Raw genomic sequence first — 26241 nt, forward strand, 5'->3', positions numbered from 1 at the left:
TTAATACCGGAAATTAATAAGCTACTACCATTACAAAAAAAAAACCTTGGCCGCCTGTTAATGAAATTTAAATATATCGTTACACATTTGTTGGTTTACCCTGTCATTTTTGAAGCTAATTATTTCTATGAAATAAATTGATATATAAAAAAAGGTTATGTTTACTTTAAACTTTCATTTCATTTTGTTTATTAATCGCCTAATTAAGCATTGCATTGAACGATTTGTACACATATTTTGAGCTGTTTTAATGGCAATGGTATAAAAAATGTCATAAAATCGAAATAAAATACAATTTATATAAAATTCCAGAACGAACTGATGACCATGTATTTCTCAATAAAAACAACTACAACACAATGATAACGATAATTCTTTTTCAAGACATTGTCGTGACTATAGATGTCATTATTGAGTCTTACTTTCTAGAAATTAAGACATTTCTTTATTAAACTGAATTAAAGATATTTATTTATCTTTGTGCTACTCAAGACCTCCTGCTTTACTTTATGATGAAAAAGTTAGCTTTTGAACTTATATTATGATCATGCAGAAATTGAAAAAATGAATCCTTTAAAAATTGTACGACAGCTTATGAGCTTTTAGGCCTGGGACCCTGGATCCTTCACCAGGACTGAGCCACAACCCACCTGCACTCAGAATTGATGCCCAGAATGCAGTCAAGTTTGCTTCGACTACGGGCATGTTCATTGAGAATATTATCAATCTCTGTCGGTTAGCTCTGAAAGCGCAATCGATTAATTTTCCGACATCTGGAAAAATCCTGCAACCCTACTAACAATTGTCGGTCACACCCCACCATCTGTGGACCGTGGCTTTAGAAAGTGGTTATCCTTAATAGCTGAATTGCTCAATTAAAGCACCCTTTGCTGCAGGGCACTTCTTGAGTTGTAAATGGCACTTTATTCTCTCCAAATTTAAAACGAAGAAGAAAAAGAAAAGGTTCCCTTTAATAAACGCTATGACTGTATGTTGAACGATATTCATCCATTTAATTGGCACTTCTTCATTTACGATTGTACGGATAATTGCTCTACTGTATGTATGTATGTATGTATGTATGTATGCTTGTATATATGTTTGTATGTATATGTGCATCAATGTATGTATCCCCATCGCATACCCTGACCTCAAGCCAGTGGTTTAGACACACCCTAGAACCAAAAATGATATAAGTAAAATTGAATAAACTGACAGGGAAATTAACAACAAATTTAAAAAGGCCACAGACTAGAACTGGATTCAATCCTGTGACCTAAGGATGAATGAATAAAAAAAAGACTGTCTCAAATTATCGATCCAAACTGACACATGGAAATTATTTTTAAAAAAAACTTCATTTATGAATTTAAGCCTTAACCCTACTTGTTCCCGATCCACCCTTCACTGGTCACCGGGTATGTTGTAGAGCAGTCTCACTCAGAGCCGATTCACATCAAAGAGTGTACTGCAGGGTAGAGGACACACGTTGACTTGCACCTATTCACCTGTGGGTGTGGAAATAAACAAGATATTTCACTAAATGCTGCATTTTACGGCTTGGTACCTTAAATTGAAAAAGGAGAGGTCGTAAAATTCTACGTTTTTGAAGTAGTTGGCAACTCTTGTCATAACACACACATGTTACTATTGACAGCTGCACCGGTTGCTCAGTTCATGATAACTTGGAGGAGACGAAATCCCAACAATTATTTTTGGTCTATGTGGTAGAGATTACTGTCACAAACAACTTCCCCAAACAACTGAGAACAAAATCTGATTCCATTTTGGGAGATATCCTGTGAGCTTGTCTTCGAGTTTCTGTTAGAATTCCTCTTCGTGTGATGTATTTGTACCATCAAGAGACTTCTGTTACCCATTGAAAAAAAACTCACACATGCCACATAGAGAGAAATACTGGAGACTTTTAAAGCAGCCTACAAATAGAGAGACACTGTCAGGGATTAAGAGGATTAGAAATGTGGGATTTTCAATCCCGTAAGATCTTACTTCACCATCGGGGACTTCCTAGGCGTTTCAATCTTCTTTGCTGTCTGATATGGCAACCAGAAATAACTTTTGGAAGAAATGAGTAGTTCCTTCTGCAGAGACAAAGGAGAGAGGAGATGTTATATAAATGAGTCCATTAGCTTCATCATTGGTAGATACATATTACTCTCTGATTTAATTCGGCTACAAACTCCCACCAGCTACCATTTATGACGACGACTTTGGTGTCCCGAAATAGCGATTGCTACTTATATTTAACGGCTTTCATAACTTCTACGACTTTCTTGTATGAAAGATCGTAATATCAGAAATTAGTGTCGACTACTTAGGAATACCAGTCGCTGTTTACAAGCTCTGATGAAACTATTTATGTACTTTGCTTGTTTTACCACTTTATTTTTCCGAAGTGTCTGCTGACCTGAAATGACCTTACATCTTCACCAACATAATAGGTAGGCCATGTCAAGTAGGAAATGAACTGGTTAATTTTTGGGTAAGGCGACACAATGTTCAGATAATTAACAAGCTTTCTATTTCGTTTGTTACTTTAATACTGAGTAGTTGAGATTCACTCTCCCGTCAGTTTTACATAAGTGTTATTCCACGGGACAGAGAATACTTAACATTTGCCACATTTATGGCTTTGACAATCGCCATTTCTATCACCGTACCGGAAGGTTTTCTTCCACGGTATAAATTTTAATCCGTTATCTGAATCTTAAATCGCAATCGTCTTATAGTGCGACCCTGCCAGAGAATGTAAACTACTTTTACAGTGGAATCACATCCCGATATATGTCCAATCGACGACCATTTACAATTGTTCATTTACAATTGTCCTAGTAAGTATTCGGCTAAATCGGATATCCATGCCCCAAGTACGGAGGAAACAATAACCAAGATTGATGTGTTATATAACTGCTTTTATTATTGCTGTATTATTATTATCATTATTAGTATCCCGAAAGAGTAATGTTAATCCCTGCGACACAAGCACTATGCGTCAGAATCATTTGCGAGATACAGTGGCAGATCCAGGTTTAGTGGCAAGACGAACAACAGCTGTGGGTTAAGTTTACCCAAAAACTTTTTACTGACAGTGCTCTGCATATTCAGATACCATCAGTGAAAGTTATGGCATGCCCGTGCCACATGTGCTATATTTTACCGAAAATTGTGCTCCCAACTAATTCTTAGTGCCAAAACAAAGTTTCAGGATAACGGGAGCATGAGCCCATTCTGGACCCCACCCCCCCCCAATGGATTCTACCCTGAGCTATATCTTACCGATTGCATTCTCGAAGAAGGCTGGTTTCGTCTGCCACTTGACGAAGACGAAATAAACTGGAATGCCGGACAAGGTGATGAGTAACCCGACCAAAGTGTCCATTGGAGCAGCCACTGTACCCATTATCACAAGAAAGGCACACATCACCACAAATGAGATCGGTAAAATGATAGGAAACTGTTTAAAGAGAAAACAAAAACAAAAACAACAAGGTGAGAGCAAACCTTGAGTAGATGCTGTTCCTCTGAATATCTCTGAAAATAGTGCTGATCAAAATCTGTGTTTTAAGGTGAAAAATTAATCAGAGCATGTTTTCTTTGTAGAGATTGTTCAAAATTTATGGTAACTTTATGAATCTGTAGCAGCTGAATGAATGACAAATCACCAGGACACACAAACAGAAAAGAGTCTTAGCTATTCTGGGTCTGTGCTGGCAAAACTTATTAAAGTAGTTAGGGTATGAGGTGGGGGGGGGGGTGTGGTGGGGATGGGGAGGGCTAAGTATACAGTGTCTTGGGCCCCTTGAGGGTGTTATATATCTAGCCCTGATGTTATCCATTGGCTTCCTCCTTGCTTGGAGACTTTAATAATAACATATGCCACATACTGAACAAATCTTCCATTGCAAAACTTGCACCCCCCCTTCCAATGTTGTATTGTTTTTACCATTATTAAGGATCCTGTTTCAAAGGTTTGAAAAACATGTATAACCTATACACCAGAGCAAAGGTGTTTCAATAACTGGGGCAACTTAATAAACTAACATCGCGGTTATATACTCGCCTGTTTGCTTTAGTACTCGACTTCAGACCCATAACAGTCTGTACACAAATTAAAAGTTTTACTACAATTCAATAGTTGCAAAGACGCCCAAAAATAGCAACTGAATCATTTGACACCATGGCCTATACAAAGGACTTTTCTACAAAGTTTACATTTCCCCACAAGAGAGGAGGCCAAACGTTTTCGGTGAAAAACTACCTAGTCGTTTTCGTAGCCTTTATAATCAAGAACAATTTCATATCTCTGCTCATATGTCACATTTCTGTCACAGTTCAATCTGATTTGTAATGATGACAGAAAGTTACCTAGTCCATCCAGCTAACAGATTCTTCTTTTCCACACTAAATTTTATCCAGTGACTATAGATAGGACTATTCCTGTAACAACAGAATATTTTAGTCTTAACCAAAGTGTTGTAAAAGAAAACATCAAGCACAGAGCTATGTCACTAATAATGACAATTATGTTCTGTGAATGCAGCCTAAAAAACATATGTGCCATTTCCATCTCTCCTCCAACACCCCAATCCCCACCCCCATCCCACCCTTCCCTGGAACCCACCCATTTCTTTTGTCTATCCGGTAAATACATCCGAAAATATACCGGTGCAAGTTAAATTGTATAGGCCTATACAGCTGCTAGACATATTCCTTGAAAGTTAACAACCCTCCGCCCAGATCTAGCTGCGTTGATGTACCTTAATCGGTCTCTTGAGGTCGGGCTGCTTAAACCGCAGGTAGATCTGTCCGACGACTGCCATTCCGATAGCCAACCAGGTCATGAAGCTGAAGTAGTTCAACAGGGTATCGATGGTAGGCACAAATACATACAGGATACTCATGATGAGCTGCGAGATAAAATGGAGATATTAGATAAGGAGTCCCGTTTTTTTCAGGAGGATAACACCAGTCAATCATAACAGATAGAACTTGGCACAAATGGCACGTCTCCATTTGACATTATCATGAATTTCTCTATCCATTTTACATCTGCACGTACCTTAGAACAGTATATTTTACTCATGTAAAAAGGTAGAAGGAAAGTCACTTTTCCAAAGTTTTCTTCCCAGACTTTTAAGATGTACTGGCCAGAGAGGTCCAATCATGTTATGTTAATTGTAACAGTACATGCTCGTGCAATTCTAGTCCTTCAAAATAGAACATCGAAGCACACAACTTTGTACACAGAAAACCTTTTCCAGAGGTTTATTATCTTTATAAGAGGGATAAATAGATAAATAGGATATATATATATATATTTAGAATATTTACATGCCACTCGAGATATCGAACAATATGTCATTCCTGACCCTGCAAACACAAGGCAATAGGTCCACATTCATACCATCCTAAAATACATTTATGCCCTTTTTAATAGTTGTTTCACGAGAGACCTTTACCCTGACAAATGACTAAGGTTCTAAACGTGGCATTCCTGTACTAAACTATTGAAAAACACACAAAATCCTCTACCCTGCTGGTTTCCAAGGCAACACTGCAAGCACTGCTATCATTATGTGGGAAGAGGTACTCAATATAGGTGAGTTTCTCCACCGCACAGATTCTCATAATTAAACTACGTTTTTTTTCTCATTTTGTTAGGTGTGTTGTGCCGTTCCTCTTTTAGATCAATTATTTTGACCAGTGGTAATCCCCTTCCACTGGATAAACAACGAAGCTCACCGTAAAGAAGAGAGATGGGAATGGGGTGTTCTGTTTCACTTGTATCATCTCCATAAACTTGGGAAGTTGGCCCTCTCGTGCACCCACGTAAAAAATACTAAGAGAAAGAAAAAACAGAAAAAGAAAAAATGTCTTAAAGGGGGTAGGAAAAATTTAGTAACGTGATGAATGCATACACATGATATCCTGCAGTGTTCTCCACCAGTAGATTAGCCTATCTACTGGCTAATCTGTTACCTAATCTACTGGGTCAAATCTACTCACTGATCCACTAGCTAATTTACTGCTTAATCCACTGGCTAATCTCTTACCATCATGATATTATTCCCACAGTAGAATTCAAAGATCTCGGTTGCTTTCGTATAGAGACAAGCATTGAGTTTATGCAGACGGCATGGATTTCTTGACGTACATTATGGAACGAGAGTAATATAGAGAAACACTTACGGTCTACCAACAAATTCTATTTCAATACTACTGCAGGATGCTGACAAATCTTATTACAATATTTTAATAACGTTTACTGGGCTAGAATCGCTATTACCTCCAAGATGGAGCTCCAAGCAATATCTTGTCACTATAACAACAATATTTACTTCAAATCTTCATCTAAACCTCTCCTGTCACGAAGGCATTTCTTTGCATCGCTCAAGCTCTTCGTTAATATCTGACAAAACATTTCTTCCCGGGGAAACATCTCCAATCAAAATCCTTTCCACAGTATTTGATCAAATTTTGTCAGCTAATTATTTACAAGGCCTGAATGCGGACAAATCTGTTTCACTATATAAACAGCTTTCAAAGTGTGATAGAGCAATAAAACAGTACAGTAACTTATTCTTTCGAAGGTTATGAATTAATTTCACCAATTGGATAGTGTCACCAGGTATACACAGGGGTCTTCTAAATAATTAAGGGTATTATGGTAAATCAAATGCAGATGGACACAAAGTTAGAAATGAAGGCAAAATATAGCTTAAGGCTACGACAATATCAGCATTTGCCACAATGCACTTCATAGCTTTGTAGTACAAGAAATAACCATCTTCCATGGCGGTAGGTCAGTTATAAAAGAATGGATGCCAAAAAGTATGAAAGAGGCTTAGAACTAGGTACGGAGTACATCAAGACACATGTGGTCTCACCGAGACAGAGAAAGGTATCCTCCATTGACGCTCCCAAAGGTGGACATAGCAACACAGATCGGCATGATCCAGGCTACAGGGCCATAAGCCTTCACTGCAAACGTCTGTGGATAAAGAAGTCAAATTGACAGCTTGTCAGCGATAGATACTTTACCATAGTGATATTATATAGATACCAGAGCTATATGTACTGAAGTAATAGATAACATAGCCATAAATATCAAAGTGCAGCCCGAGCACAAAGTTCCTCTGACCCACAAGATTTTCAAAACCTTATAACCATAGTGATGGATACCATAGTGATAGATAGCATAGCGATAGACAGCAAAGGGCTGTCCAAGCATGAGAATCTGTGGCCATGGGAGGGTTTTCAAATCTTTAAAACTATGCACTCAAGGATTCATAAACGGTGGTGATCATATCCACCAAATATTAAATAGGACACAGTGATGTACCTCGCATACCACAGATTAACTATGCTGAATTAAACAGCTCAGCACTGGAATGTTCACTTTTAATTTTAGTGCAGGACAGATTCTGGGTCTCACTGCGCAGAAATCTCATATAAAGCTGTTTTTGAGTTTTGGTAATTGCATATAGTAATTTTGGCCAAAAACCAAAAAATAAGGTTACAATTGGGTAAACTAACCTAAGATGACATTCTAAAATCCAAATGTTAAAGAGCAGGAAATTTGATTCAATCTGCACAATTTTTTTTCCCTGGTAGTACTAATTTATTTTTAGAAGATTCACAACTTGAAAAATCTAACCCTTTTCAACGTTTTAATACATTGCTATTTCTTACAAAACTTATATTCAAGCTATATGGATTAACATTGCTAATTGATTTCAGTATTAAACATCAAAACTTATTTTATCAAAATCACCTCAAAAAGCTGCTTTAAGCCAAACAAAAAAAAGAGAAAAAATTGTCAGGCCATTTTTTAATTTCTTATGACTGGCAAGAACACTTGGTGTTTTTGGACTAGTCATGCAACAATCTGTTGAATTTCTTATAAGTAGCAATCGACCTTGGCTTGTAAAACGGTACGCTGAACTTCAGACAAGTAAATAGCGACCACATGATCATTTGGAATGTCAAAACTCAAACACAAAGTTTGGTGGCATGTTCCCAAACCATATCTTCCGATGCTGGTTCAACAAAGGTTAAAAACCAGTTGATTTTTGTTCAGAAATCTTCCATCCAAATGAAAACAAACAAAAATCCCTTCACAGAGAAATAAATTACAAATCTCTTTTGAGAAACCATAGGGAATGATCAATTGTTTTAGTTTGCATCAAAATTTTGAGATTTGGTATTTAAGTTTATCATCTGCAAGATTCAAAGCCTGAAAAAAAATGGTGGGGGGGGGGGGGAGAAAGCAAAACCTGCTATAAATCTCAACATTTGTGTCGGAGTTTGCTGTAAAATGCCTTATATTTAAGGATCGAGCCTAAATTGATTCCCTCCATCCTAAGGATGAGTGACCATAATCTGGAGACCAGAGTATGTTCCCTACTTTAATTTAATACTATTTTCCATACATAACCATGCAGGGAATGAGTTAAAGGCATTGAAGACTCGCCCCAAACAGCGTGCCGCCATCTTTAAAAAGTTAACTTCTGTTGCTTGCAAGTGACGTTTTTTTTTGTGTTTTTTTTTGACGTGATACCTTGTTATCTTAAGCTGGACCTGAGATGTCCATCTCTGTAGCGTTTGTACACTTTGCTGTAGGTATTGACCGCAGCTGTATGCACTGACTGTACACTAGTGTCTAATTACCGACGGTAGCAAGTTGTGTGTGTATTTTCTGGGATCGACGGTGGTGCCTTACACTTCTGTTACACCTCATTCAAAACTAGGTCAGATTACCGGCATCAGACTTTCTTTTTGCGAGAGTCTTCACACCCTTTATGGTTCAAACTGTATATATTTAGCAGTTTTGATGTTTGTTTATATTCATACTGCAGAGGCCTCCTGAAACGGATATGGTCCTGTTCACCATCAAACATGTTATACAATTTTTGCATTTGTGTAGCATTGTGTCATATTTGCTATGCTCCTTGTAAATCCCTATAAATTTATAGAGGTCATACATTGAAATGGAAAACACTTATTCCAGTTCTCAAAACAATTCAGACTATTCAGCGCACTGAGACTTAAGTGTGTATTTGAGCTTTATAAGAACTGTGTACTATTATTATTATTATTGACAGGCACAACTGCGATTGGATTTCCCTGTTTACCAGTATTTAATGCAAGAAAGGCACTCGCATTTCTGCCGGTAGACGTCAAGAAGTAAAACACATAAGTCTGGTAAATAATAGTCAGTTCAAGAGAATTGCAGGAACTGTAGTCTGCATAACTAACATACAGTAAGCTGTAAGGCTGCTAATTATCATTATATTTGATATATTTAATATTTGGCTGCACCAATGTGCCTGTCTGGTGTGTAAATCCGTGAACTTGCCAGAGGGAACTCTTTGGAGTTTTTAGACAGTAGTTTTTTCTTAAGCACCTTGTTCTTTCTTTTTTTTTTTTGAGCAAGTGACTGAAAATTGTGAAATTTTGGGCCTGCCATTCCTTAAACGAGAGAAACCGTCACATTTTGACACAGTACTTCTGACATTGCCTGTGTTCTAAGACCTAAATATAAATCAATGATTCCTGGTGTATAATGAAATCATTTCTCAAACAACAGTCCCAGATTAACTGGGGGTCGTGACCTTTGAAGGTAGCCTGCCGACCAGTTAAGTGCCAGATTGCATAATGAGATACACTTGTTCTAGCTGCATGCCTTTATCTTTTCGTTAATAGCCTTTGTTCATTTCGCATATTTGGGCTACAAAAGTCGATTGGTATCGGCAGGGACATCACTATATTAACATACAATTTATTACATAGGCGGTTCAATCACGAAAACATTTGAATTTCTTTCGCATATGTATTAATTTTTTTCTGTGTATAACTGTAGCCACTACCATATATATATACATATTTTCCATTGTTTGGGTTCACAACAGCTCTTTCTCTCTCTCTCTCACACCCACCCACCCACCCACCCACCCTCCCCCTCCTCCCCCCCAAAAAAATCCTCCCCCCCATCAAAGAAACCTCGCTTGAAGGGCTCCAGGTATAATTGACCTTGTTTTGTTGTTTCTCCCTTTCATATTTTATTTCTTGATTAGTCCCAGTATTTAACTATTATTTCTGCCAGAACTGCACAATAATTTAGCATCCAGTTACATACGACGCGCATGAAAGAGTTATGACTTCTGAAAAGTCCCGGAAAAAGTTTCTAAAAAATTTCAGCCAGTAAAAGTGCAAACTGATCATCAGGGTACAGACAAACAAAGAAAGAATTAAAGCTGTTAAATACTGTTCATGCATTTCTTCAACGGCCTTTAACAATACCATATTACAAAAAATCCAAATCTTACCATCTGGTATGAATACTGACAAGTGACATTGCATTACCTACCACCTAGTAGCCTTCCAATCTCACTTGACCGTGTCCAGAGCAAACTGGTCACCTCTCTAAAACTGTGCACCCTCAGCGACAGGTCACTACAAGTCAGTAACCCACCCCCCACCCCCACTCCCTCTCTTCATTCTACCACTGGATCTAGAATATATTGAATTGCTGCAATTTTAATTTTAATACTGTATGTCACAGAATACCGGTTATAAAAGTATCCTTTTCCATTTGGGAGGTTGACTGTACTTTTTGCCAATTTGCCAGTTTTTGCCAGTTTGTCTGTTTATGAAAAAATAATACCAGCAAAAATCAAGTACTTTACAGTAAAGGATTCTACCATCTGGTTTGGCTGCAGATCATTTTAAGTACATTTATGCACATTTAATTAGTATCATGCTGGACTGGATTTAAGTATGCTGGATGGCAGATCATTTAAGTATGCTGGACTGGATTTAAGTATGCTGGATGGCAGATCATTTAAGTATCATGCTGGACTGGATTTAAGTATGCTGGATCTCATTATACGTGATCCTTATGAGCCTCCCTGTTCTGCCCACATACCCTTCCCTCATCCCAACACATGCCATAAATTAAACAAATTTCATTTGCTGAGTGGGTGGGGGGTGGGGTAGGGGGAAGGGTCAATTTCCTTCCATTCTTTTCTTAACTTTCCCTAAGAGAATAACATGTTACACAATGAACCTCAAGTTAGATAAAACATGGCTTAATGGCAACCACATCAATGAGCTATCGATTTATAAAGTATCTAGAGAAACATGGAATAACTGCTGAAGCAGAAAACAGATGACTTTCGGTTGGCATTTGTCTTAAAATCTCTACGGGAGGATGAGGAGCAGTCATTATCAAAAGTCAAGTAGTTTTTATAAATGGTTACCAAGGCAACAGCATCAGACTGCATCAGCTCTTCCTCCGTCAAGACGGCAAAGTATGCGATGTTGGCAAGGATGTAGATGACGGTGATGAGAGGAATGGCGATTGCAATAGCAAGTGGCAAGGTTCTGAAGCATCAACCAGAAAAAAGAGAGAAAAAAAACAAATTGAGAGACCTCACTGTTAATTGTTCATTACAAATTTAACATTAACTCCACTGTAGACGATTAATTATATAGGGACATCCTGTGTGTCTACAATATCTGTAGCATTTTGGTTTGATTAATTAGTAAAATTGATGTCAAGGAGCATGTCACGTGCAGCCCTCTCCAAGCTGTCCAGCTACTGTATGCTCTGCAACACTTAACTGAAGCAAGTAGTGATGGTGGTGTACGACATTTTTAAGTCAAACTGTGACAACTGTTATCGATGGGCAAATTCAATCGGCACAAAGGCTCGACAGAAACTGCCAAAATGGCCGCAGTGAAACAAGAAGAGAACCATTTTGCATTTTGGGCCACTCTTGTGAATTACTCCACAATTTGACAGAAATATTCAGTAAACTTAAACGCATGCATTTTTCCTTGCTTCGAGCAGTTTTGACTCCTGACCCTCTTCAAGTAAAATTTTCTCTCTTCTTGTGGAACCTGGTCAAACCTTTGATGAAATCAAATAGTTGAAAGATAGAATCAACTAAACCATAGAGCAAACTCAGCTGGGAGATTGTCAATTACGGTTGCCCGTTAACAGAATATTAACGTCCTTCGTATCGCATGGTTGCTGTGTACCGTCCTACAATTTGCAACACAATTTCCTCTGCCATGTTTACTGCTTTTCTTGTTGGATGCATTATTTGTCCTGTTTATCAATATGATTCATTTGGAGTATTGGTTTAGAAACTACACCACTCTGGTCAAGAGTGCTGGTCAATAAACATTGCACATGTTTAAGTATGTCAGAATTGCACAAACACTGCTCCAATCCCTTTCCCTTATTCCAAACAACAGACCAACAACAACAGAGGCAATATATTGACCTTGAACTGCCTTTTCGTGAGTCCAGCTTACACTTTTGTCCTATTGTCAAGAAAAAATCCCACATGGCTTGATATGGAACTTTCATATTTTGCTGTTTATCAAATAGCTCGGGCAGACAAATTTCAGAGACTTTTTGGTTCACAGGTCATATCATTGTCAGTGACTGAATTTTCAAGTCATAAGTGCATTTAACTCTTGAGATTTGGTTGTTGGCAGCAGCTGTTGGTGTTTACCTCATGACAACTAACCATAAAGACTTGCCCATAGCAGGCTTTCACTCCTCACAACAACCTAGCAACATAACTGAGTCTATCACAACTACTGTACCAGTGTATGTTGTTAAATACACAACTGTGACAAACACATGCCGTTACTTTGTGATTAGAAAATTGATTATAATGATACCATCGTAATGTTTAATTGACAATTAGACTGTTGACTATGTATTATCAAACTCGGATGAAGCTAAACAAGTTGACTGGATTTTGCAGATAGGAACGGAGGCATAATACATTTGGGTTTTTTTCTTCGTCTGACAGACAGAGCTAATCTCTAGCTGCAACAAGAACAGAATATAACTCAAATAGAAGTTGGCCAGGTGGTGGTATGGAATTCAGATGAAAGGGGTTCAGGGTTTACATAAGCATAGTCCACAGATGCAAACATTCCCATTGTTCTACAGATACATCTAACAGAACTATCTGCTGTCTGCTAGATGCACTTCTATACTAACCAAATACATTTTCCCTACAGTACTGCAGACTTGCTGGCATCAACATAGTTACTGTAAAGACGTTGTCTTTCTTGCAATGCCATTTCACCGTTTCAAGTTAAATTCATCACGTTAGCATGATTTGCATTTCGAACAACGTGAGTTGTTACTTTGCATGAATTAAGATTTCTGACGAAACACAACATGGACAGTATTTATGGTTTGAAATTTTTGTATCGGATCAGATTTGTTTCGACCTCTTCACTTGTATTACGATATTCTCAAAAGTGACATATAGTATCTTATCTTACCTGTAGGGATTTTTAACCTCCTCTGTCAAGTAATTCAGGTAATTCCTGTTTAAAATAGATAGAAGATAAAGGCATGTCGATCCAGACGGAAAATAGAACCATGTGAATACTTGCTCATATCATGTACAGTATGACCTACACCTCCGCAATCTCATTTTTCGTTAAAATACTTGCTCATATCACGTTCTATTTACTCTTAGCCAAATTAGTGAAAAAATTAACCCCCCGTGGTACTTTCTGCAGAGATGTATAGTTACTTCTTAAAGGGTGTGAAGACTCCCGCAAAAAGAAACGTCTAATGCCGGTAATCTGACCTAGTTTCGAATGAGGTGTAACAGAAGTGTTAGACACCACCATCGATCCCAGAAAATACTCATTTAGACACTAGTGTACAGTCAGTACATACAGCTGCGGTCAATACCCACAGCACAGTGTACAAACGGTACAGCGATGGACATCTCAGGTCCAGCTAAAGATAACTAGGTATCACGTTTCATTACTGTCTGCATTTTGTAGCGACACAAACAAAACGTCACTTGCAAGCAACAGAAAGTTAACTTTTTCAGATGGCCGCACGCGGTGTGGGGCGAGCCTTCAATGCCTTTAACAATTGCTGGCTAATAGGCCCTTTCATTTCTCCCAAAGAGCAGTATGGAATACTAGATCTAGATACTAGACAAATGATAAAAATCCCTTCAACCTATACGTGTTCATACACTGATAAACCCTAACTGAGCTAATATCAACACTCACCATCCCGCATACGAGAATAGTCCTCCATAGAATGCAAGAGCGATCTTTTCTCCAGACTCACTCCCCTCAAACGAATTTTGGAAATTTGTAGTTTCTCCTGCGAAAGAAAATGAAACAACAATAAGAAAAGGAGAACAAATGTTTAATTTTCAATTAAATTCCAGGATGTCCGATGAGACAATTGTAACCTGTTATGCAACTGACAAAGCAAAAAATAAATAAAATAGACATGTAATTGATGCAACAACTGTTTCAGAGCTTTCCTTGAATGATTTATTTGTGAAAAAAAAATAAAAAAATAAAGGAATATAAATCAAACACAATGGAAATTTCCTGTCAGTTGCCATTTCAGTTTGCATGTGATTTGTATATATACAATAAGTGATATAAATGTGTCGGGCGAATATCTCTATAGCATCATGTGAAAGGAAAAGTTACTCCCCCTTCTCCCCCCCCCCTCACCTCACCTAAAAAAGGTTCATTAATTATTGAGACAAGAATGATGACACCCCCAGTGGTTCATAACCAGTTCTAGTAAAATTTAATTATGCTACAGGTAGTTAGAACTTAGAAGCCAGAGAATGTATTGTTTTTTTACTTGTTAAAATCACATCACCACAAAATCTGTGAAATGTCGCAAGAGGTTGACAGACAATGCAAAGACAATGCAAAGGTCACTTTCTATAATTTACTATATGGGAACTATTTTACATAAATAATCATGATATACAGTACTGTTTATGTGGTGGAGATAGCTGTAGGTAGTTTATACCGTAAATCACATCCTTTGTGTAAAATATCTTTGAAGCATGGCGAAATTGTTATTACTATGTGATATATTATAAACCATCTCGACATAAGCCCCCGGAAAATTGCAGAATTTATGTAGGGACGGTGGTGACATGGCGGCAAAACGGTATAGGACACCCCATCTTATCTACTGTACAATCTCAAACAGCCCTACAGGATAGCAAAGCTGTATAAATGTACAGGCTGGAGAGATGCATGGGCTGTTAATAATTTACGAGAACGCATGTGCAGAAATGAAAGATAAATCATGAACACACTAAAACTTATCATGCTACATACAGAAAATAAATACTTGCAGCTTGTGCTCTCCCAGGGTTCATGTTCGGTACTTCCAGACTGTGACATTGATAACTTATTCCAGTTACTACTGCACAGTGTGTGTACTGTACACTCCTATAGCATCTAGTAAACTGAATTAGACTGTATGTATGTTATCATGGCGATACGAACACTACCATGGTACAATCGGTTTCCTGATCAACTGGAGAGAGGGTTCATTGCAAGGTGGTGGGGTTGGATTGATTCTTATTGTTCATGGTGTGTGGGACACTCAAATAAAATCTTGTCTCCATTAAACCCTTTCTAAAGGATATCAGTTTTACTCCTAGTTATTTCTCTAGTATTACTCCTAGTTATCAGTATTACTCCTAGTTATTTCTCTAGTATTACTCCTAATTTTCAGTATTACTCCTAGTTATTTCACTAGAATTGTTCCTAGTTATCACTATTACTATAGTCCTAGTTATCAGTTTTACTCCTAGTTATTTCTCTAGTATTACTCCTAGTTATCAGTATAACTCCTAGTTATTTCTCTAGTATTACCCCTAGTTATCATATTACTCCTAGTTATTTCACTAGAATTGTTCCTAGTTATCACTATTACTATAGTCCTAGTTATCAGTTTTACTCCTAGTTATTTCTCTAGTATTACTCCTAGTTATCAGTATTACTTCTAGTTATTTCTCTAGTATTACTCCTAGTTATCAGTATTACTCCTAGTTATCAGTATACATAACTCCTACTTATTTCTCTAGTATTACCCCTAGTTATCGTATTACGCCTAGTTATTTCACTAGAATTGTTCCTAGTTATCACTATTACTATAGTCCTAGTTATCAGTATTACTCCTAGTTATTTCTCTAGTTTCTCCTAGTTATCAGTATTACTCAAAGTAAGATGACTCAAGATTTACTAAAGCATTGCCAACCTCCAGGCTCATTTTCCACCCCGAGCCGTGTCATTGCCTAGAACGGTACAGAACACACTTCCAACTTGGGAGAGAAAGAGCAAAGCAGTGTGCACCAATAAAAACAATTAGACATTAAAGGGCCATGTAAGATGGTCCCTATTGATAGGTATCATTCAATTCACCAAGACTACAACCAAAAAATTAAGCAGACATTTCTTTTGCCCAAACAGAAATTTCTACCAGCAGACAGATCTAATGTGTGTGTCGTCAGTCAGATTTTGTTTTGACTGTTATTAAGGTAAACACCACCAATGAAAACATCGCTACAGACAAAATAAATAGATTCCAAACTGGGATGCAGAAGAAAAAAAAAAATTAGGGGAAAACTAAAACAAGTGATTAGGAAAGCATTGTCTTAAACCTTCCTGTCAATGATGAGTTTTCCTGAAGTTCGCAACATCTTCAGTCCAAAGCAGCTCAACCAATTGCAATCAAATCAACCATGAATATACAGTTTGATGTTGATTCATCAATCAAACTGTGAGTCAGCATCATTAATGTGTACTCGGTAATCACTGCTGACCTGGTTGGCTCACCGGGGAAAAGTTTCGCGTATTCCCCTTTAACAATACCTCTAAGTCAGCATCTTGAAATTTTGATTGTAAAACTTAGTCTCACCCTGACCAAAGAGTTTAAAGACATGTAAAATTCGTGCATAATTTCATTGCATAAATCTTCCATCTAACTATTTACTAATACTGTATCTGCTATGTGTACTGTTACAACCATATTGCTGCTCCGACTTATAATTAGAGAGTTTAGTTCACTTCCCTTTTTCCTCACCATGACCGCACTCTCCCTCACCTGTGCCGACAGTTGAGCATCTGGGAACCTTTTAGTAATATTTAATATATAATAATATTGAGGATTTATGAAGCGCAGACATTTTCCACTGATAACGGTGCTCAAGGCGCATCGCAATATTACCCGGGTCAATGGTAACCTGTCAAACATACAGACAATCCCTCCACATGGCAGCAGCGAAACAGCGCCCAACTGGCACGTTATCTCACCGCTAGGCCCCATTTATACACCTGGGTGAAGAAAGGCAATGGAGATAAAGTGCCTTGCCCAAGGACACAACCTAATGATCTGGCCAGGACTTGAACCTGCAATCATTAGATTACAAGTCCATGCACTGCCTTAAAGGTCGTCTCATGCCGGTAATCTGACCTAGTTTCGAATGAGGTGTAACAGAAGTGTTAGACACCACCATCGATCCAAGAAAATACACACACAGCTTGCTACTGTCGATAATTACTGTATACACTAGTGTACAGTCAATACATACAGCTACAGTCAATACCCACAACACAGTGTACAAAGCAGCGATGGACTAGATAAAAATGAACAAGGTATCACGTTTCATTACTGTCTGCATTTTGTAGGGACAAGAAGAAAACTTGACTTGCAAAGCAACGGAAAGTTAAATTTTTCAGAGAGCGGCACGCGGTTTGGGGCGAGTGTTCAATGCCTTTAACTACTAGAACACAATGCTCTCAATAAATCAATTTTAGCACTGCCGTCTCCCGCAGGTTAGCCCGTTGCCAGTCTACCTACTTTGCAATTGTACCATCTGGAGTGTCAAGCATAGTGAACACATAGTCTACCCTTGGAATACCTTATAACATACACCGTCTGAAATCTCCATCATCTTGTTTTACACTGGATACCCATCTCAAAACAGGAAATGTTTTCCCCGGGCTCACACATTTTAATGTTTTATTTAGCCTTTTTGTACATTCCTTTGAACTTTATTCATAACTTTCATCAATCTGTTTATAAAGTACAATGGACTTACCTAGCAGACTATATTTCTACAGTAGGTGGTGAGTCATCTTCTTTTAAAGGTCACTTTACAGGCAAACAGGGGGTGGGGCAGGGGGTGGGGGGCTGTGGGGGAGCGTACAGAATAAAAGTGATGTGTTGTCTCTCAGTATGTTAATTCTTGATTTCAGTGGATCTAGACTGGTGCATACAGTAATTGCCAGACTGGTTTTATTAGGTACCTTGCCACTAAACCGTACCTTGGTGTCTTACTCGCAAGGTCTGCAATAATTAATTTATTACTTAATTGACTACAATGTTGTACACACTGTTATTTAATTTTTTTGGTTAACAATGTCTCTGATCACTGTTGCATCAATAGGAATTCATTCCCTTACTCTACAGTACAGTGCAGTACTACAAACATAACATCACCGAAACGAGTCTAAGACTTACGTACGGCTTAAAACATGGATCTATGTGACTATGTCGGTGTTTGATTTTGTAAATCCTGTACCCGTTAACCAGTGCTCATGTTTAGTTACAACTATAATACCAGCAAATGTAACAGTAGAAACCTACAGTACCGTATAGAGATTACACAGTTAATAGGAATAAATGAAATGGATCATTGCAAACTGATTTCTCCCCAGTGAGGGAGGGTGCTCATTTATCAATACCTACCAGCAAGTTTCCTTGTGCGGATCTCACATTAAAGAGTCAACACTGATATGAGAAATAGAACCCAGAATGAAGATGACGACATTAGTCCACCCGCTCATCCCCGGACAAAGATAAAATGATACACATTCAGTTCTGTTTATAAGAAATACCTTTCTGTGTCCATCTGCGTTCAACATACACGTCACTTACCTCTGATGAGATAGATGAACCCGGTTATGATGATAGCGACCAATGCGAGGAGCTTAGCGATTGTGAAGATATCTTGGACCTTGGTGGCCCACGGTACACTCCAGGCATTGACCAATGCAAGAATGGCTGGAAAAAAATGAGAATAATATAAAGTTGTTGAATAAGAAATTTCAGGAAACCGTAAATTGAAGGTCAGTTAAATTTTAAACTTATAAAGTGGTAAATTAGAAGATGAATTTTAAGATCAAGTGGGAACTCAGTCCTGCCGACCCTGCATCCAGGCCCCTTGGCATCACGGTGCCTACAGGCCCTGCAGCTAGGCCCCTTGGCAGCATGGGGATTTCAAACTTTTGCGTGTAGACCTATGATACAGTATTAAGCTGTACATGCCATGTGTTCATGACTGCATTATTTACTGTGCTTTATTTATCCATCCATGACACAATACAGGTATGAGAACATGTAGAACAATGAGTGAACATTCTAAAAATCCAGTTTGAGTAAAACAATGTGTACTGGTATGGTATATACAGCACCTTGATAGAACTCCACATACAAACCATCCAGCAAATTGTGCCAATAAATCTACCAGTGTCTTTTAATAGATTCTATGCTGGATACAGTAGTGCTATTCGACTAGATAAAACATAAAATTCATGAAAAAAAACTAAAGTTTGGGGGAAGTGTAGAGACGAACATTAAGACCTCTTGACATTTTCCTGTGATGCACAATTAGAGATTAAAAAGACAAGCTGGTGTGATGACTGAAAGTAAAGCATACCTACATCTATACCTACATGTATTTCTACATTTACTACTAATGGACAAGGTGGTTAATACAATGTGATTATATTTACAGTATACAGGGTTTGAGATTTGGGGGAAGGGGGTGGAGTGGGGCAAATGGCACTCGTGAGTCGAACCAAAGGTTCAGTGGTGTAGCAGTACCATGCCTGCATGCAGAAAGATCCTTTCTCTCTGTTTTTTTTTCTCCTTAGGTGGTGGAGTAACATTCTGTGTGTTAGACTAAGTAGTCCAGCCACTTCAATTGATGAGTCTCAGATATCTCAACGAATAAAATAAAGTAGTATAGAAATTACTATTCTAATTTTTTTTTTTTAAATCCAAATTAATTTTGTGCCTTTAGTCATCCTAGAGCTGTGCAAGTTACAAATACAAGTGAGTTGTATTTGCTCACAATAGTATTAGGGATTTCCACAGATAAAGTACATACGGTGACAGTACGCGTGCCTGGCCATGGAGGAAATTCAGTGTTTACATCTAAAATATAACACAAACATCAGTCTTGACGTGCATAAGATTTGTTTATCTATCACAGAATCATGAAAACAATCACAGAATCATGAAAACACAGCTGCAAGCCTCTGATTCTATACCTTACACTATAGTACACTGTCCAACATTGCATCAGCTTGTGAACTATTGTGTGTTTACAACAATTTGGCTACTTAGCTAACATATGCAATCAATCCATGGCAAGTTTATTGGTTACAGAATTTGTAGATTGTATTAAATGCAAAGTGCTCAAATTTGTGGTCCTTTCAAGTTTCTACAGTCTTTGATTTCTTCAAATGCACGTTTATTTTCATCCCCTTGCCCACCAGCAAGAAAGTCTCCACTTAGTAAGGAACCTGGCCATTAATAAAGTGTAAGTCTCCATCGCTAAGAAGTATTCTACGAGTTAAGCAGTAAGCAATAAAGGGATTTTAGTTCTTTGGAATGCCCCGTTGAGATGATCGTATAAGCGGGAAAATTGCTTTTGAAGATACATAAAATCTGTGACAAGCACATCCAGGCACTGGCTGTAAAAATAACAAAAACGAGACTACAAAAGGAAGAGAGTTTGTCTCATTTGACATTTTTAATTGCAGAAGTACATGTTGCCAAAAGTTGAAAAGGTGAAGCTATTTGAACTTTTTTAAGTCTCATAATTAGAAGGAGTGCTAGCAAACTGACAAGTTGACACTATGAGGGTAAGGTTTATGATTTTATGATTTCCTGGCGAACAAATGCCAGAGTTGCTTTTTCCAAAAGCCATATACTGTAGAATTATCAGAAGTGAAGTCTCTTTTAATACACTTTTGGAGTGTGTTACTTTTGATTTACATTTGAAAACCTCTTCACAAGATCTCTGGCGGCAAAACTAAGCCAAAGACGTGGACAAAGCTAGTCTGCATAGCGAACACTATGTTTCCTTAGTCTGTTAGTTAGCACTTGGGAAAATGTATAGACTGATATTTACATTAACAAGAGCCTTATAATTAACAGGCAATGGAAAACCTTGTTCACATTTGTTGACATTTGACTCAATGAGGATCTGATGACGCAATGGCGATCAAGATCGTAGTGTTGATCCATCCACACACAGGACCTCGGGATCGGACCCTGCACTGGGGATCATACCCCGAATCGGGATCAGACCCCGTACCCGGGATCAGACCCCGTACTTGAGATCAGACACCGCCATCGGGATCTCCTTCGGGAATGTTCCTGACCCCACCATGGCGATCAATATTGTGGTGTGGACATTGGGGGGGGGGTATGAAGCGACCCGAGGTATCTGTCACTTCTGGATAAACTGACACAGAAGTAACTATACATGTATAAAGACAGCACAAACTGCAGTACAAAGACCTCAGAGTGAATTGCAAACAATCATCGTCACAATTACGCCATTGCGTAATGTTCTATGCTTCTTTGTTAATCCAATTTGCATTCTCAAATGTGGACATGTCCGTCCGTATCAGCTTTATGTACCTCTCCGGTATTAATCTTATTTTCAACACATTATTAGCACTCAACTGACTTGAACATGATTTGAGCTGCAAAGGGTTTCCTAATATCGGTCAATAATTGAAAGTTTCTTCAAATTTGACAAATTCTACAGTTTAATGCAAACATTAACAGACATTGCAGACATTAACAAAACCTTTTAAGGTTTTAGTTTATATGAATGATCAACCCTGTGTGATGCCTTAACTTTTACCCTATATGCACACTAGTTAGCAGAGTACTAGTTCTTCATTGTCAAGTTTGTCCAAACATGCACAGACTATGCATCTAGATTGCACGCGGCCTGGTTAATTGGCGGGAAAGAAAACCAGTGGGAGTTGTATTGTATTTATGCTATTAGCAGTATCTCTTAAGCAGCTGCAAAATACATTCTATTTTTGGCCATTAATATAGACAGGCATTATCCTCTACCGAGGTGTGACAAATATTTCTATATTACGCTGTAATGAAACACTTCAAAGCAGTTACACTGGCGGCATATAGGATACAATATGATGAATATATGTGAAAACACGAGTTTTTTTTCTATTTTTTAGATAAAAAGCATTTAAAACCATTTGCACTGTCCATATGCTTGCTTTGAAGCATAACACCTAAATGTCAGAATACTGTGGTGGTACTAGTAGTATAAAATTGTCCAACAGCTGACTGCTGGTATACCAAATTCAATGTAACACTTACAGCATATTCCAATCAGGAATTATGTGTAGGATTTGTAGCCATACTCGACCTTGGTTGGAAGTAATAAAATAAACACTCGATTTTGTTAACTCAACAGTTTATTCACGTACGTACGTGTTTTTCTTGAGTGCATGATACAGACACAGTAATGTGGGATTTTGGATAAACAGTGATGATGTCGCTAAATCGTGGGCGCAAACATATAAATTGCAGGACTGAACACTGCATGAGATGACTTTTCAAGTTTACATAACATTAAGCCGGGTTAAAGGGTGTGAAGACTCGCGCAAAAAGAAACGTCTAATGCTGGTAATCTGACCTAGTTTCGATTGAGGTGTAACAGAAGTTTTAGACACCACCATCGATCCCAGAAAATACACACACACAGCTTGCTACCATCGGTAATTAGATGCTAGTGTACAGTCGGTACATACAGCTGCAGTCAATACCCACAGCACACTGAGCACAGTGTACACACGATACAGCCATGGACATCTCAGGTCCAGCTGAAGATAACAAGGTATCATGTTTTATTACTGTACTGTCTGCATTTTGTAGCGATACAAACAAAACGTCACTTGCAAGCAACGGAAAGTTAACTTTTTCAGATGACCGCATGCGGTTTGGGGCGAGTCTTCAATGCCTTTAAACCACAGCGTTAAAACTCATCTTGGTTATTTTCTAGCTTTGCGTCCCTTGACATGTTTGCTTCCTGGCTCTGTTGATGGTCAGTGTCTTTGTTGTTCGCTACTTATGTGAAGACCTTAAAAATAAGGAAGACCTCAAGATTGTAGTGTTACCTCTCGGAGGAACACACCACCTAAGATCTCCAGTTAACGCTAGCCTTCGTCACCTCTGCATGCAAACACAGACCTGCGGCAAGTCTAAAGGCGGAAGACGTACCGTAGTACAATAACTTGCCGATTGACTTGTTTTAAAACAAGCACTGTGACCTTCCACGCTCAGCACTTTCGTAAGGTCATGTAATTGCATATCTCATCTCATCAAAGCGAAAAATTGTTTGTTTGTTCGTTTGTTCCCAGGCTGTATATTGGATGATGTCTCTCTCTCTCTCTCTCTTCTTCTGGTGTCTTCATGTATTTTAACAGCTCTTTTCGCCTGCAGCTTGAATATCTGCTTCCAGAAGGAATTTCTAGAAGAGCACAGTATAAACCTGTGCAACAGATCAATATTATGCAGCTTTGTTTGTTAGGACGTTGCACTAACTGTTCTGACAGTCACATATGGCCCTATTCTGTAAATTCTCTGCTAGCCTTTAGGTATTAATTGTTACCGAACCCTGTATGTTACAGTAGGTTAATTTACGAAAAATGAACCTAACCTCCTTCACCCATTAAATACATATATATATACATGTATAAAAACTGTACATAAATAGTGTATGTATATATAGAAATACAGCATTCAATTCTACTCTTCTTCCCCACCCCCAATCCCCCACCCCCACACCAGTGTTAAAGTGGTAATGTAGCTACAGTAACATACTCGAGACCTCTAGGCTGTTGATACATCGGTCTTGCTTTTGCTTTACAAAGTACAGTAAAATAAGCCATTCCAGCATGTAACTCCCTTGTGCTACGGTACATATAACTTAGACTCTAATTGCCTCGCACGATCGAGAAATGTGTCTACGAATTGATCGGTCCGTGTACTAATACCCAAATGCCGAAAGCGACACTCTACGCATCCATTCACAACGACTCTGGATTTAAATTGACGTCTTTATTCCTTAATCGAAGACAAACATCTCCCAAGGGAACAAATCAAACCTTGTTTTCTTCCAGTGGTCTGCTCTTCGCTCAAGTTGCCTATCGATTCCACTTGGATAAAATCAGTCCGGAATACGTGGTGCAGAGAAATTGCTGATTGACAAATTTAATGGGATTTAATCAATGTTGCTAGGGAAATTTTGTCGATATATGAACAGTTTCTAATAAACAATTTCGATGGCCTTGGTACGTAAAGTTTAGAACGGCACAGACATTATGATTTGGTAACCATTAAAGTCGTAGACCTACTGCACTGCTCTGTGTTTCTGAAGAGCTATTAAAATACTTACCAGAATTTATCAGGTATTCAAATAATTGGCACTTTGCAGAACAGATGCAACAGCTGAGAGTTTAGTAAAGAAATGTACATTAGAAGCAAATATGCCACCATCCCTCAGTAGCTTATGCTTGTGAGGGAATAGAACCTAAACCACTACATGGATAATTCATCTGCTTCCATTCCAAAGCTATGATACAGTAACTTGTAGGCCCATGTCTTCTCAGGGTCTGGACAGCACAATTGACCTTTGACCTGCAGTGTCATAACAAGAACATACTGTAAAATGCATGCTCAAACTTTGTCCCGTAGCACTTATAGAATAAAGAGTTCAAAAGAAATTTTAGGCATTCACCCTCTGCTAACCTTTGACCTCCAGTAAGGAGTGTGCACTATTAAGGCTTTTTCACCGATTATTCAAAGGGAGCCCTAACAAGTCGTATTGTAAATCAAACTTTGCCTTCCTTAGTTAAACTTGAATATCAGATTTGCACATTTGAATCTAATATGTAAAGTTACTGCACATTTTATTAAATTGAAGTCATTTTGTTACATGTATACAGGTCCTTTAATGTTCTTCAATTCAATGTTTGCCTGAAGCTTTAACTCAATATATATTGCTTTGATATGCATGTGTAACTTGAAAAGACATTGAGTAAACATTATAAAACCATGTCGAAGTGTAATAACAAAGCCAATCTTAGCCTTGACACTCAAATATTTTTGATGAAAATTCCAATATTATTGACTTTTCTTTGTTGCGCTGTCAATATCTCTGTTCTGTATCATTTATTGTCACAGTTACGCATTTCTCTGATTGGCTGGAGATGAACAGTTCAATGCTACATTGTTAGAGGGAAAAAAAAGAATTAGAGCAACAAATTGCCTCGAGGGATGCTTCGAGTAATGAAAAACAAAAATTACCACTTAAAGAAAGTTCTGTACATGTAAGTGACTTAGATTCCGGTTGAGTGACGATATCTCAAGGAAAGAAATAGTCATATATATGCTTCTTCAGAATATGAGTAAAATTTTTCATCCGCTTTGACAGCATAAAGTTGAAATGGGTTACAACAGAAAGAGAAAGAAAACCCACAGACTTTGTCAAGCTGTAATGTAGAACATGAAGACAGACTGTTTTACTGAATCATAAAAAAAAAATCAAGAAAATCAATCAATGTAGATTAGTATTGCGTACCATACATTCAAAACAACATTTGAATAAGGTTAATTACGTTTGCTATTATTTATGTATTATGCCCAAAAGCAAGTCTCCTCAACGAGAGAAAGTACAAGCTCTGCAATTAAACCGTAGAGAACCTGCAAAACATATTTTGTACACACAAAGGTAAGCGCTATACGGGGAAGGGGTAGGGAAGGGGTGGGGAAGGGGTGGGGAGGACAGGGATCATATCCCACCCCAAAAGAAAGCTAGGACCAAAGAAACATACATCAATGACTTTAATTTACTTCCAAGGTCATCTTTTGAAGCTGATTAAGTTACAAATTGAAAAGAGAAAAATTGCAAAGCTTGAAGTACCTGTATTCTGTACCCCCCCCCACCCCCTTCACTCCAAAATATGGCTTTCATATTGACTTGCTCCATTAATTCAGGCCCTCATCACTTAACAAATGTCTGGAGATGTCACTCACTCTGCTTGCATGCATAGTGGTTGTAGTATTTTATGAATTTTATGAATATGTCAAATAGTCTAAAGTGTGATGCTGCAATTAGCTTCCAATAAACCAGTAATCAATTGTTCAATACTAGATGTCCATTTATAGTTGTACCAAATGCTGATTCGTCTTCACCAATTATGTACTAGCAATCAGTGCATTTTGGACAGGTCAATATTGTGGACTGAATATACTAAATTGTATGCCATGGC

The 26241-nt window shown here is 38.1% G+C and overlaps 1 protein-coding gene across 1 annotated transcript in view; it reads right to left on the bottom strand.

The window, feature by feature from the left end:
* Window positions 1-1350: 1350 nt before the first annotated feature.
* Window positions 1351-26241, bottom strand: part of LOC139961090 (Y+L amino acid transporter 2-like) — a 29881-nt gene continuing 4990 nt past the window's right edge. Inside the window, exons 2-11 of the mRNA XM_071959977.1 lie at window positions 18791-18916; window positions 14092-14188; window positions 13339-13383; window positions 11283-11406; window positions 6909-7012; window positions 5764-5860; window positions 4779-4928; window positions 3298-3475; window positions 2011-2102; window positions 1351-1508 (exon numbers count right to left, since the gene is read on the bottom strand). Of these exons, the coding sequence (XP_071816078.1) occupies window positions 2038-2102; window positions 3298-3475; window positions 4779-4928; window positions 5764-5860; window positions 6909-7012; window positions 11283-11406; window positions 13339-13383; window positions 14092-14188; window positions 18791-18916 (986 nt within the window). The 3' untranslated portion in view covers window positions 1351-1508; window positions 2011-2037. The remainder of the gene's footprint in view (window positions 1509-2010; window positions 2103-3297; window positions 3476-4778; window positions 4929-5763; window positions 5861-6908; window positions 7013-11282; window positions 11407-13338; window positions 13384-14091; window positions 14189-18790; window positions 18917-26241) is intronic.

This window comes from Apostichopus japonicus, chromosome 3, assembly GCF_037975245.1.
Source record: "Apostichopus japonicus isolate 1M-3 chromosome 3, ASM3797524v1, whole genome shotgun sequence".
Classification (NCBI taxonomy): Eukaryota; Metazoa; Echinodermata; class Holothuroidea; order Aspidochirotida; family Stichopodidae; genus Apostichopus; species Apostichopus japonicus.